We start from the raw sequence: 17,053 nt of genomic DNA, 5'->3' as shown, positions 1-17,053 counted from the left end.
ACCCTTTGAGGCAGGGTTTTGATTCCTTATGTCAGAGCCTCCAGCAAGGAAAACGGTGAACTGCACAATATTACCATTACCAAATGCCAATCAAAGTCACATAAGACTAACACTTAGAGGTAGCAGTGCCATAAATCTCACGCTGCAGATATACAGCTATGAAACTGTGTACTAAAAGAGTGGCTAGCACACTCCCCAAGACGCAAACTGCTTTATTTTTCAAAAATTCCAAAAAAGATCATTTAATTAGGGTACTGCTAAGGCATTTCTAATGAATCTTTAAATGTTCTTCATGTATCACCTATGCATAATTCAATAAAGGTACAAACCCCAGCCATAAAAGGGTTTCATGTCCTGCAGTGCATATTAGCTTCTCTCCTATGGCAAGCAAAGTAGGTAAACATCGTAATTGTTAATATTCTTTTTTATCAGCTCCTCATTTTAAAAACAATATCCTGCTTTTTATGGTGATGAAATTCTCTAATGTGCAACTTTTTTTTTATTTTAATGAACAGCATGCTTTTTTTTTGTTTGTTTTTTTGTTTTTTTTTTACATTACGCTGCAAAATCACTTTAACTTTTTTGTTATTTTTTGCTAAAGAAAACTTCTCACTGGCACCACTAGATATCTATCTTACAGATTATGATTGAATAGGTATCTTAAAAAACGTAAAAAGTAAGAAGAAAGAAACACAGTTTGATTTATTTTCTTTTTCCCCTTTCTGTTTATGTCCACTCCTTTTCTGTGCATCATGGTTTTGTTAATGCTGCCGGACTTTAAACCTTAGAGGATTTTTTCTCCCTCCCTCTAGTAAAAAAAAAAATAATAGATGCCGCTTCTGGCATCCATATTAAAAATGGGTAATTTTCCTTATGGCCCCTGTCTTCCTGCTGGGTTGATAATGTTTTGATGTATTTTTCTTTTGCTCTGATGAGAGGTCTGCTGCTGGTGCAGTGACATTTTCATTTGGATGAATAATTATAACTTGCACAATGTCAAGCTGAAGATGGTAGGGTTTTGTGCGTCATGACAAGTCTACTAGCCAGTGCAGGTGTCTCACAGCATGATCAGAAACAGCTAGTGTACTCTGGCTCAGAGGAGACATTTAGAGTGGTAAGAAATCAGCACCAGGGGCGATTCTCCTACCGCTGTTTCTGTTCCCTGCGCTAGTCAAATAAATGCAAAGTGCTTCTCAATGACAAGTTTTAAAGCATTCATTTATTGGAGTTGTAGATTTTATTTTAATTAACGGGATAATTTGTTATTCATTAAATGTTTAGCAGCTTTGTCACTGTAGGAGTATTAGTGGCCCCCTCAAGAATAATTGCCCACGCGTTCTGACCATGCATCACCGTGATGCATATGTGGACTGAAAATGACTAATGGGCCCTCACAACCTGAGATGCCCTAAAGTATGAAGGCCTGAAAAGAGGATTGTTGTAAATGACACTATCCTTTTGCCATCATTAACGCCAAACAGTACGAGCTATGATTATTCATTGAAATGGATGTGTCAAAAGATGGCTTTGCTTAAAGGAGTATCTGTTAGGCTTTTTAAATTTTGCTGTAAGAAAGAAAAAAGAACATTTCTTTTGTGTACTGGGTTTTTAATAAATAAATGGACATCCTTATGAATTCACATATATTTGAGATAATCAAATTAATCCTTCATTTTACAGTTTCAAGAGAGGAAAAAAAAAGAATGTGATAGAGCACTCATGCACTTGGAATATTTACACAACAATGTGTATATTTAGAATAACTAAAATTTTGATTTTTTTATGCGGGCATTTAAGGATTACTTTTCTTTTAGTACATTTATGCTTTGTGTCCACCATTTGCCACACAGGCTGTTCTGATGTCTCCAGGCCGAGCAGCTTGTTCAATCTGTGTAGGTTGCAATATGGAAAGGTCATCCACCATGAATTAAAAAATAAAAGTATTTCTTTTTTATTGGAATGAATGGGGAGTGCAGCACCATTTACAGAAGTAGAGCTTTGCGAGCAGATATTGGGAGAAGAGGCCAGGAAAATGTTAGAGGTTTGCAAAATCAATAGAAATTTTTCCATCGTATGCCACTAAAAGATAAGGATTTGATCAGATGGAATAGATAAGGATATGGTAAAACAAGCAGGATTTTATTATGAACAGAAAAGGGTAGAAATCAGCAACAACGTTTGTTAAAAAATTGCTACAATGTACATATATCCCCTACATAAAAGTGGAGTTATACTTTACAGAGTATCATATCAATATACTGGATATGGATTTAATCTCATTGCTTGCAATTCTTAAGTCATATTATTTCCTTTGTAAGATGTCATTATCTTAGCGCTCCCCTTACTTTTTATATGAATAATCTTCTTGGTTTACGGCAGATCTTCTGGCAAACTATCAGACACATAGGTCAGATTTATTAAAGCTCTCCAAGACTGGAGAAGACTAGACTATGAGAACCCAGTGTTGGATCCTTGCTGGATCACCCAGGATCTCCCATGATAGTCTATCTTCCCCAGTCTTTTGTTCATGTATTGTGTTTTACACAGCTTTACTGTTCTTGAAAGGCAGAAGATTTGATGTTTCTCTGTTGCATTTGGGTAACACTTACAGGCCTTGTTTCTCCCCCAGCCTGCAGTGAAGGGAGAAGCAAAATAATTTAAAGTCAATCTCTCTACTAGTCTGCTGTCCTCTTCTATTAGTATGTACCCTGTTGTACACAAGCATTTCCACAAAACTAACTGGCACTTTGTGCTGCATTTCCCTATCCATATACGAGAAACTGACGTGTACAGTGGTTGTACGAAGTCATTAATGGATTTGAAGGGCAGAGAGCACAGTGAGGTACTGCTCACTCTGACCCTGGTACATTTTGCCTTGTCCCGGGCTGTCATTGTATCGGTGGACTGGGGGTCGAACACCCCCCCCCCCCCCCCCCACAAGAGGTCATAACTTGCAAAAAAGGAATAAATACAAATAAGGAATGATTAGGTTTTGTAGGAGAGCACAGGTAAGTGGAGAAGATGAGTGTGGGATCCTCGTTGCAGTTTGTTGGGAGGGGTGGTAGGAAGAGGAGTTGGGGGTCGGTTGAGCAAAACCTGGATCTGAGCCAAGAAGGTCTGTACAGGTAAGGATGACTCTGTTATAACAACTGTAATGAGTGGTCAAACTCATCCCTAAAATAATAATCAGGCCAACTCTCTTAAATCTGTCTATGGAGTCGGTGAGTATCACAACTCATCAAAAGGTTTATGCTAAGACAAATGTACGTGCTCACACTCCTTGTCTTTAAACATACATTTAATGATTTTAAATGAATGCAGATCTGCTTGGAGTAATAGTGTAAATGTTTGAACATGTGTGTCTATTTTGTGACATATATTGAAATTGCCATATTTTGGGAGCCAAATTGTGCTAAAATTCAGGTCATTCCGATGTGATCATAAATGTATTTTTCCTTGCAACTTTATGTGCAGACCAGTTAAACTGGAGTGTTTCCATTTATGCTGTATTGTGCCGAGCCAGTTGCAAATGTATTCTCCCTATGTAACTGTAATATATTCAAATGCACAGAATAAAAGTGATTAGAAGCAAATTTATGCCAGTGGTAAAGAAAAGGTAAAGAAAGAAAAGCAACTTTGCAGACATATGAAAATTACACTATTAATTTTAAGTGTCCTCAAGCACACACGATCACATTCCAGGAATGTGTGAAAATTATTAAAAAATGGAAATACTGGTACTTAGGATGAGGGCTTTTATGATGGTTAAGTGACTAACATTATCATATCCTTTCAGGTATTAAGTTTCAAGAAAAAAGCAGCAGCCCACTTCAAAGTAATAACTGTTGCATGTTTTACATAGGCAATGGCTCATATTTTTTCTCAAGTGCTTCTGCTATTAGTGCAGTTTTGGTGCACTGAAAAAAAACATATCTCGTACATTTATTTTACTGTATTTATTCAATAAAATCGCCCAGATAGCCAAGGTTGTAAATGACATTAATTAGGTGAATCTATCAATGAAGAACACACCCGGAAATGCTCATTTTGTAGTAATATAATGGTGGAAGATGCATGACAGCACTAGAAGTCACCATTTGAATGATGAGCTCAGTGTATTTCAGAGTGGCAAATGACGCCCTTCAATGCCTATCACATTAGATTCTTTCATTCATGAATGTATACTAGCATCATAGCGTTAGGAGGTTGGCTGAACAGTGCTCCCCACACTTTGTTTGTGAGCCACCATCATAAATGTTATAGTGTCTGCCTGTAATAATATTATGTCCCAACCACCGCCACTGTCAGAATCATGCCAGGATGCTACCTTAATTTCCTAAAAAAGCATTTGCTATTAGTTGGAAAATGTTTTCAATCCTTTCCATTCAGGTTTGCTGGATCATCAAGTTTCTCCCATGATAGTCTATCTTCTCCAGTCTTGAAGACATGTAATAAAGTAGGTCTTGTGTGTAGAGAAAGGGCTGTTGGGAAATGTAGCTCTGGGGTTATGCCTACATCTGTAGTAATGAACCTTCCAGCATATGCTCCCTCCTGTTTATGTTGTGACTGATAAAAACTCACTACAAGAACAAAATAAATAGGAAAAATTCTGGGGCATGTTTTACAGTGGGAGGACTGGGGTAAATTTTGATAATACCTGGACATTCACTTTAAATACTTTCTCTTCTAACATACTCACGTCATCATTTTTTAACAACTTCCTCCTCTGATATTTCCCTTGATAGATCAATTAGTGTTATGTTTCTCCAACCCATGGAATGTGAAAAACCTCCTTTTACCATTTAACAAATGTCTTCTCTAGCTTTGTGACATCTTTGGAGTATTTGTAAATGCTGCATAGGTTGGGGGGTTTATTACACTGAACCCTTACACTGATATGATAAGGTGATCCCAAGATGGAGGAGAATGATTTGCTTACTTGTTGCTCTGATGGTGTTTTAGTGGATCTCTTAGCTAATGACATAGCAACGAGTAGCTTTGATGCTGCCCTGAATGTGCCATCTATGATTGCCTTGTTTACAGCTAAAAAGACTAATCATACATATTCTTACCATGGATATTTATGTCCTAAATTCCAGTTACAATTATAATTCCCAGTAAAACATTCATTGAGTAGACTGAAGCAGCTGCAGTAAAGGCACCTATGCAGTATGGCTGAGCTTCATATCTCTGTACATACTATGCAATCTAATATAAAAGTTTATATTCAGCATCTGAATGAGTGTCATAGCATAAAAAAATATTTACCAGCTACACTTTTAAAATAGGTAATGAAAATACAGTTTCTTATAGAACATGAGCATACAGTGGGTAAGGAGAGGATTGTAAGTAAATCAACACAATCTAGATCAACCATTCTGACAATCTTGAAAAACCATTGTATTAACGGTCATTACTTTTGCCTATTTTATTGGGCATTGAGATGCCTCCAAAATCAAGGGCCAAAAACTAGCTGGAAAGAAAAGCTCACATAAATATATGGATGTCCCTTAACATGGCATGGCATGCCCATGATGGTTACTGAAGTGTTGGGTCACAATACAATTTCTTCCTACCCAGCTTAAAAACAATTTGGGTTGCACACTGTATATGAGCTTTAATATGATGATAATAACTGCCTTGTGAATGTCCTGCTATGCCCCCCAAACACAATGTGTCTTCAAATTTATTGCATTCCCCCTGCTTTTCTCTTTACCACACTTTGCTCTTTCAATCATCAGAATATTTACGATGCAGGAAAGCAAATATTGGGCTTTCTTAGTTTTTTTCTGCTGTTTCCTGATCGATGTAATAGCGTGCTAGTTTAAATCATCCTGTGGACTTGCAGTGACATTGAGAGACAGAGCCTGAAAGTGCTTTATAACCAGAAAATGATTGAATCTGCACCATTAGCAATTCCTTCACCATAGTGTATATTTTATTGAAAAGACAGAAGACAGCAAGCTTTTTCTAAATGCCATCACATGGGGTGTATATCAGCCATGCTAAGGTCTTCCTGCACCTAAACAGATGTGTGGCAAGCCTGCTTCAGACATTGTTTTGTTAACCTCATTTCTAATGGTGCATCATAATCATGTACTGATGTGCCCAGTGGTGAAGTGAGCTTTTTGTGCCAGTTGGATTGTCATCCTGTGTATATCTTTTACCTGCTACATTGAATGCCATAGAAATCTCATCTGCATGGTTGTTTGCAGTGCATATGCTACCACCAGGCAAAATACCAATCCAAGCCACTACTGCTACACAGATGATGCTCATTTGCTTCTGTTCCTCATAACTATTATCTATCATATAACGTAATCCATATTGAACTTTTTGAAAAGTATAATTGGATAAATCAAAACATATTGGTAGGTTAAATAGCTTCAGATAAAATCATTTTGAAGAATGTGTTTTTTGATTATAATTGTAAACTACGGTATAGAGTAAAGTGAATGCCTGTATGTTCTTTATAGTGCTGCCAGTGATAAACCGAAATAAATAAAATGGAAGATGTTGAGGAAGAAAACTGATCCCTAAATAAATTATTTTCAATGAGAGGATCAACATCAATATATTTTTGATAATAATGAAAATAAATTTGATCACATTGTGGACCATTATACTTAAAGATTTGCCCCCAGAAAACTACAATAGCAGAAGGGGGGGGGGGTCCTAAATAAAAAAAAATGTCAGTTTCATGGTACTCCCCTACTAAAGCCAATGTTAAGTTTTATCAATACCTACACTACAATAACACTTGGACTGTACTTCAGTAGGTATCCTCGTATTCTGGTTCAAGTCTTTTGTATCTTGGCTAGGCTAGAATAGCTCCTGTACATTGACATGGAAGTTTGTTGATTGCCAGCACCCGGCTATGTATGCACATGCAGCTCATTGTACATTCAACAAAAAGGTTGGAAACAGGCAAGTAAGTTTTCAGAACAGGCAGGTAGGTCATGCCTGGTAAATCAAAACTTAAACAAAAAAAAATGTTTATTTTTTTTTATTTTATATGATGTCATATTCATGTATGTGACTGAATAAGTAAAGGGCAGAACATATGTCATCTAACTATCATACTTGAGAGAATTGATACTATTTTGGAGTTTTAGACTGCCCAGAAGGCTGGAGCAACTATTTATGAGTTGTAATAAAATATTGTTTTCATTCTGTTTCTGTATGTATGACCATATTTGAATGTATGGACTTATATCTTGTGTATATATATATATGTATATATCTTATTGTAGGTTGCCACATCCATTGGGCATCACCGCACACACACACACACACACTCATATTCACACTCCTGTATTCTTGTGGAATTGCTGCTGTAACTGACATTTTTTGAATAAATACAGAAAAAAATAAAGTTTTTTTTAATACAGAAGAAGACGATCCTGTTCTTAATACAGGTAGTCCCCGAGTAAGGACATCAAACATACGGACGCCTCCTAGATACGAACGGAGCTTCCCTGCTCACTGAGTGCAGAATGGAGGCTTGGAAGGGGTGTTTGCATGACTTACAGAAGAAATCTTTTTGAGGTTGTTGGTGATCTTAGGGGGGTGAGCTCCTTCTGCAGCCTCTTGTAACTCTTTAATGACCAAGACAAACTTTGCAGTTGTTTCTTTTTGCATATCAAAGCACAGCTTGCTCCAGAAGTTAATGAATGTCTAGGCTTCATAAAGATTTTTATTTTTTTTTTGCTTTGTTTGTGATTAACTGACAGTGAGGATTTTATTCAGTAACTAACACCATTCTGCCTAATAATATGCTGAGACAAACATCCATCCTAATTGGATTTATTGAAATATTGTACCTGTTCCGAATTGCATACAAATTCAACTTAAGAACAAACCTACAGTCCCTATCTTGTATGTAACCCAGGGACTACCTATACGTCCAAATAATAATACTTTTTGCAGTGCCTGCTTTCATTTTTTTTTTAACTTTAGATAATTTTAACACCTTAATGTCCACAATAAGGTGGAATAAAGTTTAGTTTAAAAAGAATCTGTGACCAGGCAAGGTTTTTTTTTTGTTTGTTTGTTTTTTTTTTTTTTTGGAAAAGAGGATGGGAAATGCCTCTTTTGCGATAAAACATACCCACCTACCTGATCTACCTTACCCTAAATTATCAAAATTGCTGAGTGTGTGGTTTCCAGGATACCCAGAGCAACCCAGCTTTACTTGCAGCTGCTGGGAATGTTACTGCACGGGAGTTATGTCATCCCAGCTCGACCAATCAAGATGGCTGGTCAGGTGTCAGGTGCCCTCAAAAGAACAGAGACAGGTGAGTATAAACTGGGTGTAGTTCCACTTTAAAGGTTGCTCATTGATCGTTTCTAAATTGGCATTTATTTTGGGATGTTTTACTGGTAAGTAAGTCACTAAATGAAATTTTTTGTATGTTTTATTAGAGTAACTTACAAGATGTCTACAACCAAGCTTCATCTGCATTGGAGTCATTCAAAATATTTTGGGATGCTTTGGATGAGATTGACAAGAAGACCTGGGTGCTAGAACCAGAAAGACCATCAAGAAGTGCAACTATGAGAAGGATAGCTATAGGTGAGGTTCTGTTATCGTTTTTTACAATACAGAATTCACTCACTATTCACCAGCACAATATCCTGTCACGTTCACTGTGAATAGACTCTCCTTTCACCTACACATCCAATAAATATAGCTAAACATTCAGGCCCAATTCATGCATTATTGTACTTATGTTTTTCTTTGATAGTGCTGCCTACCTGCTGTTACACTTTCCGTCAGCCCAGTTTAGCTATTAATACTCCACTCAGATCTGTACAAACTTTCCTCTTAGGATTTTCATTGGTTAAATATGTTAAAGTGCACTTGTACCCAGATCATGATCAATAAATATTTACCCATTTTTCCAAACAGTAAGATACCATCATAACAAGCCATCCTTTGACCCTTCTAGCTGTTTGTACTGTGAACACATTGGTTTTAGAAAAACACAAACACAGCTGTATGTTTGCATTATATGGTTGTCAGGCTTCCCAAAATATGTTATAATAATAAAATAGCTGAGATCTTAGTGTCTTTGTTGTGAGCATTGAAAAATAATTTCTCTGCAATGCCTATAGCTACAGAGGTAATTTATAGATTGTGTTAAAGTGTTTGTTGCTTATTCAGAATTTGTAAGTATTCATAACATTGATACTACATTATTTATTTTAAAAAAAATTTTTTTTAATTTTTTTTTTTTTAGGGCAGGTTCACACCTGCCTCTTCATTTTCATTAGGTAATTTTGCACAGCACCTTGTCAGCCACTCGATCACTTGCACGACATTGGTAATTCAAAAAGAACCAGCGTCTGTACATGTGATAGCTGGCGTAACCATAACGCCCTTTCCTTCCTTTATGGGACTGCCACGAGGAGACGCTACTGAGCAGCAGCTTTTCAGGGTGTGTGGAAGTAGTAAACGCAACCTCACTGCCAGTGTGGATTAGCCCTTAAACTTTGTGGTCCGAAAACAGCCTCTGGTGTAGTACCAATATGGGCAATGGTCAGCTGAATATTGAATAGCAGACAATGACTACCCTTGGTAATTTCAAAATGATTATAATCATACACTCACACTAAGAAATACTGCACCATGCTGCCTATAAATTAGTTATAATTTTAGAAACCTGTTTACCATTTTTGCATAGCCATATTTAAAATAAATCTGGGAACAGGTTTTCTTCTGTGGTGATCAGGCTGATAAAAGTAGTTAAAAGATGTATTGTAATTATCCTAAATTTGTGCTCAGAAGTCTAATTTACTTAAATAGACTAATGATTACCACTTTTTCCATCTAGTCATCACTAATTTAAAAATTAGCAATATATCTAGAAAACTTTTCACAACTTTACAAAAGTGGCAATAAGGTTTTTGAAACAAACACTTCTAATCTCCTTTATACCTTATTTATACCTTATGCCTCCATTTTCAGGATGGCAAATGCTAACTAATTTCACTTTTTTATAAATATGGGATACAGCACAGTGAATCTTTACAACACATTTTTTGGTAAACAACCTCTTTATTGATATGCCTCATAGTTTTACTTAATTCTAAATCACTACAACACACTGTAAGGACTCTGCCTTCATCTGAACTAATCTTATGTTAACAGGTAATAATGTGTCCATTACCATTGACGTGGATCCAAGACACCCCACCATGCTTCCAGATTGCTACTTCCTTGGAGCTGACCATGGTGCGATACTGTTTAAATATAATTTCTTTTTTTTTTTTTTTTTTGCATGTGTACTGATGTACATTAAAGCCACATTACATATATTACCTAACCTATATGTATAGCCAAAACATAACATATTAACATATTACCTAACATATATGTATAGCCAAAAGAGATAAAGTTTCAACCACATGAATATTCCACAAAACAAAAATTTTGGATCTCCAATCACTTTTTGTCTTGTTGACAATGGTCACCAGAATAGGACTGGATAACCCCAGTCTGACACCAACAGCAGTAGGAACTTTAGAAACATTGTAATATTAATTATGTATTAAATCATTGAATGAGTATGCCTAAGTCCTAAAAGTATATTTAAACGTGTTTTGTCATCGTATTAACTTTATTTGACATTGCTTTTAGTGGTACAGCCTTTAAAAGAAAAGCTCAACAGTAACATGCATTTATGGTAAGCAAAATTTGGGTTTGTGAATTGGTTTTTCTTTTCATAACTGAAAAAAAGTGTCCTCCACTTCCCTAACAGATGCTATCCAAACTCTAGAACCCTAGGTTTAAAGGTGCTGTGTTTTATGGGCTGGTACACGCTCTTTACTTACAGATTACCTTCCAGTCTGATCAACAATCAGATCTGAAGTTAAACCTGCTTCCAACCAATTGTAAGCAATATAGATGGTATATATGATGGTAAATGCTACTTTTGTCCATATAACATGCAAATTTCATGCAAATTGCACGGACTTGAACTTGAGCTAGTGAACCTCTACAAGTTCTGGTTTGCATACCAGTTAAATTTTCTACATCTTACTGACCAAAAAAATCAGTTGCTTACTAGAAATGTTTTATCAGTTATGAAGCAATCAGATGTGCTGGGAAAACTCAGTTGTGTCCAGTGTACACTAGCCAATAGTAGTGCGCCCCCATGCATCTAGTAACCAGTTGATCTGTACCCTTCCAGTCATACATCCTTCTGAATTTATAGAAAACTTAGCAAATCCCTTTCATTTGCAGGTTTTTCTCATAGTACAACCACAAACATAGAATTGTACAAATAATGGTCAGAATGGCATTATACTGTGCACATCTCCAGTGTTTTGGGGTTTTTCGATGGCTTGGTTCAGTTGGGTGTGTATAAACATAGCAGTGGATCTGATTTTGTGCTTCAGACAAATAAATAAAGAGATAAGAGACCAGAAAAATTAGAACACTGGCTCTCTTTAGTTGAATTTCAACTAAAGGAGTAGGGAAAGTAAATCTCATTCAGATTCAACGAGGGATTCCGGATGTAAACTTTCTACAGTTTTACATGTGTAAAGTGGGCAAAATGCCCAATAAATTTATTTTTGAGAAGATTTCCATGTTTAAAAAAATCACTGTATTTCTTTAAAATCAGTGTAGTATGCAAGAAAAACCCTATTCCTTTTGCCTTCTGAACATTGTCCTCTGAAAATCCACATATACTAGCCCTCATATTCAGTTGTATTCTCTTTACCCAAAAAAATATATCTGGCTACATTGGAATTATATCAGTTTTTACTTCTGCTAAGTGGACTTGCTTATTTTGGTTCTAGGGATCCAGAAGCTGGTTTGCTACAAAACCTGAAAGACGTGTTAGAAACAGAATTTCCATCAAGAACTGATTTTGAGAAATCTGTAAGTCTTACTAACTTTTTATCTGTAGTTTTAAAGTTGAATTTAGAGTAGTAGTATAAACCAAGGTTTTTTTGTACGTAAAAAGAACTTTAAAAAAAAAAAAGAGTCTCAATTTATACTCAGGTCACACAGTAAATGGTGTTGTGTCCACATGTAAAGTGTTTAACAAACGCTTGCTGCGCACTATTAGTATTAGTTTTTAGGAGTTTGTTGCACACTTTACAAAAGGACATAACTGCACAGTGATCCATCATAATTAACTAAAAAGTAATAAATATGGTAACTTGTAAAAATGATAACAAATAATTTAGACTAAGCCCTTGTGACTTTAGTTATTTGTTTAAATAAATGTTTTAAAAATAATACACAGTGGATATATGTATTCACATTAATTTTACTGGTGGTAATCCTGTATATTACTGATTTGAATGTTAGAGTGACAGACACATTGTGTGCTTTAGGTGTATACTCAAGTCAGTGTAGTTTTCCTGTTTTTTGTTAGGTAAAAGTAGGTAAAGCATGTGTATATTTGAGTATATGTGGTACATTAATTGACCTATATGTAAATTGGAAAACTTGATGGAATGTGGAATTTGCAATCTTGTATCATTAATAGGATAACAACCACTTACAAGTTTTCTTTTGGAATGTAATGCTATGACATTCGATCTCAAGTTTCAATTCACATGTCATCTTAAGTTCATTTGCACTCCAAAGGAACAGGACATATATGTGAGTCTCCTGATGTTGTATCAGTGAAATAACACACACTAAATACAAATAAATACAAATTAATACAAATAAAAAATGGAAAAATAGCATTACACTTACCTTTAGGTTCTATTAATCTCAGTTAGAAAGCATCTACAGACAGCACCACCCCTCCCCTCAAGCTCTCTCGCATTCTCTCCTAAATAACACTTTTGAATGATAAAGAAATGTATGAAGAATGTAGAAAAATAATGAAGAATGGATTCAATTCCCAAATTGTTTTTACAGTTGTATATTTTAGCTGTTCAACAAATAGATAATAAAACTAATGTAGATTTTTACCATTCCATATCTTTCCCTTTAGTATACCTTAATTTAGTCTTCCTTCTCCAAAATCAACATAAAACCAATATTGTGCATTTAGGTAATGTGCTGAGCTGCAACCAGCAGGGGGTACAGTGCAAGAACGATAATATAGTAATAATTATCATTCAGAACAAACAAATAATTTTCTTCGACCATTATCTTTAAATGCTCAATATTTACCTAATCTATCACACTTTAAAGTCATTTCTAAAGTCTTACTGTTTTTATTAAGAGTTGAGAAACCTACAATTTTCCACGGAACTCCTCTACTTTTAGAGCACTTAGAGCCCAGATCGCAAAATACTTAGGAACACAGTGTACAAAGATCTGCTTCTACCCCAGAGGCTGTCAGTGGCACATGTAATTTAAAGTATCTGTATTATGGCTGGCAGTAGTCATAAGTTTCCTTTAACCCTTTCTCAATATGAAACTTCTTGGATGGAAGTGTAAGTACTTTTTAAAATGTTTTTTAATATGTGCAGTGGGTACAGATAGACCTTAAAGGCAAAAAAAAAAAAAGACAAATTATATTAACAATTCCGATTTTTGTAGTGTTATGTTCATTTTCCTGTTGTAGAAATGAAGCTGTGTGTCTAAATGTCTGCACAAATGACTGCACAGACCTGTAGGAATCGGTATTGGACTTAATGCACACAATTATCAAGTTACTGATATAGTAACACAAACCACTTTCCCTTCACATGTAATGGGGATGTTTTTGTTACTCACCTTGGTCATCATAGAAATGAATTGGCAGGATGGAAACTTTTATTTTTTAACAAAGCAAAAAATATGGTTTAAAGTTTTTCATGCAAAAATCATCACATGCAGGGTGAAATGACAATATAAAAATGTGTGTGTGTGTGTGTATATATATATATATATATATATATATATATATATACACTCACAGGCTCAAAAGATCACGTTATTACAGGAGACTCTTAGCAAAGAGTCGCCTACACTTTGATTGCATGCTGCGTTCACAATGATTGCCCTGTGTTTGTTCCAAACGGCAAACAGCATTAGATAAGAGAATCCCAGGTTAGGACATTGGATGCAGGCAGCATAAAAAAAAAGGTGTAGAACCATTAATCAAGACTCTTATCAAGTAATATTATAAAGAGAGAACTGAATGCCATACTCGCAGCATTCTCTTTCTGAGATGTGTTTTTTTTTTATATGAATAAAGCCATGTGATTGTGATTAGGACAAATTGCAAAATACATGTTAGAGTTTCTGTTGGCATTTGGCTTCACTTAACAATAAATAGAAATGAAATTTAATACAATTTATCGAAATTTTCAAAAATATTTATAGCTGGCAGTTTTTTCTACAGACATGTTGTGTCCCACCTGTTCACCATCTTATCTAGAGCAAGAATAACATAAAAATAACTTGTACGTGTTAAGTCATTTCTGGGTAATCAAGCTGGCCAAAGATTCTGGACCCAGAAAAGGACTAATATTGGCACCATCGAGGTAGCGAAGGGAGGTAAAGTTTAGTTCCGGTTTAACTTGCAAGCTGTAAGTGCAGTGTTTATTCTCTGATTAGCACCACACTTTCATCCAGCACTTCAGGCTTTAGGCTGAGATCCTTCACCATGGTTGCTTTACTATACCTAAGATATGTAAAGTCTGCTATAAGCAGGAAGATCTTTCAGAAAGTATGATGATGGGGTATAAGGTCATTCTTGCTTGAATCACTCCATTAATAGGTAACACTACAATGTTTCTTAAGATCAACGTTTTTTGACCTATAATCGAGTAGTGCATTGCACCTCCAACTGTACCTTCGGCGTGGGTAATAAATTGTGTGTTGTTTGCCATTTTTGTGTTCATTACATGTATGCAAACTATACAGCAGCTTGGGTGAATGTAGGTACTCTTCTGGAGTTGCTGTATTTTAAGGAGGGCTGGAAAAACTTCTATGTAGATTCTACTACTGAGTTAGTTATTACTAAGTACAACTCATTGATGGTACTGTTATATATGAGAGTAGGATGACACTTGTATATTTACTACTAAGATTTCTTGTGTTATACTATGTGTTATAAAATATCTCTTTGCTGGTTTTCTTTTATATCAGTCATTATATCAGTTTCATTACTTGTTTTTTCCTAGGTCATCCTAAGTAGTAAGAATCTAAAATGTGAAAACACAGAATTCCTAATTTAAACGTGAACATATAAAATTAGTAAACCTTTACTTTTCCCCTCCTACATAAATCTTATTTCCATGCTGAATACACAATCAAATACTTATATAGAGGTTGGTTTATTTGGTAAGGGTGTTGCATATCTGTCCATCTAATCTTGAGATTTACAATCATCCACTCCTATCGACAATATATGTATGCAGCACAGCTAGTTATCTCCTAGGTGTACCCCTTCATCTTCCAGTCTGAGTATTGATTTATGGAGGAATATATACACTTTGCACATACAGAGCATGCTAGACACGAGCATCATCTACAATGGTCACAATTACTGGAATGGACATTACATAAATATTGATAATTTTGGATTTCTGGTTTTAATGTTTGGACCATGTTTTTGAATTGGCTTGGCTAGAACGAGCCTCGGCCTCAGCTGCTGAAGAGCTCCAGATCAGTAAAGATCTGCCATCATCTGTCACTTCTCCACCAAGCATACAGCACCAAATCACTATGTAAGCCAATAAACCCCTTCTAACTCATCTGCTCCCTAATTTTTCGTATTAGGAAATTTCTACACACTTGTCATTATGTGTTGTCAGCTCTGATTTTGATTATACTGCAGTTTCCCTAAAAATCTTAATGTATAAATCAATATTGTGAAATCTCAATGTAAATAACCAAGCAAAAGTAATTGTTTTCAGCTGCCACAATAAGCGGTTCTGATTGGCTTCTTGCTGTGTCCATCAATACTTGTGCAGTAGAACCCCCGACATAGAAAACAAGCTGCACGTCTCTTGGAGACCATATGATACTGGACATCACGGGGTCAATTAACTGAACTGCAGGGATCATTTTAACTGTGCTCGTTATTTTGTCACATGGTTATTTTCTAATAAAAATATTCCGTTCTCATAAAGAAATGTAGATGCCTGAAATAGTTATAAATATGACATAAATATGTTGATATAAAAAATAAAACAAAGATAAAGATACTCAGCAATTCCTACATTTTTATCAAAGGTTCCTTTTTCATGCTCCTTTGTAGATGTAGATGATGGTATTTTAAGGCCCAACTGAAGTTTTTATTAAAATAATGGGTGTAAAAAAATAATGAAATGCTCAGCTTCTGTTGTTATTGTAAATCATTATCAGCCCTCAAAAAGACTGCCCCTGACAATACTTTCTCCTGCGAGTAGTTTCCACATAAGTACTGCTTCTCACTATGTGGAAACAGTGGTCTCTCTGCACCATTCCACAAGATCCTCTGCTGAATCAGACCTATAGTTCTGTAGTCAGCAGTATTTCTACATATTCACTGCAGAATGCTGGTGGTGTCCACATGTAAAGTATATACAAAACTCTTAAACATAAAACAGCAGGTTTGTTACATATTTTTCATTGGGACACAGTGCCATCGACTGGTGTGACCACGTATAAACCAAGATTATTTTGCTAATGGCATTTTGAGGGCAAAAAATTGCCCTGGTTTATATTCGAGTATATACGTAAGTCTTATATATCGTTAAAAAAATATTTGTAGTATATGGAAGGATTAGTTTAATAAAGACGTGCTTATATGAATATACCAATACCGCTGATCACATACTGTCCTGAATACAAATAGGGGATTTCCAACAGTGTCTGTGAAGGTTATATTTTATGCTTCTAACCTTTCTGCAATTTAGAAAATCATTTGAGCGTATTACTTGTTGTATTGTTTAAAGTCCAGCAAGTCAGGAGATTTATATCCAAATAAGTAAACTGCAGGTATCAAAGTATACATTATTCACTATACATCTCAGACATGAGGGGTCAACAGTCATTTTCCTTCTCTTGGCACTTCAATACCCAAAACAGATTTGCAGAACGTACATTAAATCCTGATAATATTATTCAGAATTACACATTTCCCAGCTGATTCTCTATATT

General features: G+C 35.5%; 1 protein-coding gene across 1 annotated transcript in view; it reads left to right on the top strand.

The window, feature by feature from the left end:
- FANCL (FA complementation group L) overlaps nucleotides 1–17,053 on the top strand; it is a 55,496-nt gene that overhangs the window by 30,177 nt on the left and 8,266 nt on the right. Inside the window, exons 8-11 of the mRNA XM_072409511.1 lie at nucleotides 8,425–8,575; nucleotides 10,154–10,237; nucleotides 10,643–10,688; nucleotides 11,809–11,890. Coding sequence (XP_072265612.1) covers nucleotides 8,425–8,575; nucleotides 10,154–10,237; nucleotides 10,643–10,688; nucleotides 11,809–11,890 — 363 coding nt within the window. The remainder of the gene's footprint in view (nucleotides 1–8,424; nucleotides 8,576–10,153; nucleotides 10,238–10,642; nucleotides 10,689–11,808; nucleotides 11,891–17,053) is intronic.

Source organism: Pyxicephalus adspersus, chromosome 4, assembly GCF_032062135.1.
Source record: "Pyxicephalus adspersus chromosome 4, UCB_Pads_2.0, whole genome shotgun sequence".
Taxonomy (NCBI): domain Eukaryota; kingdom Metazoa; phylum Chordata; class Amphibia; order Anura; family Pyxicephalidae; genus Pyxicephalus; species Pyxicephalus adspersus.
This window is presented reverse-complemented; position numbering and strand designations above follow the sequence as displayed.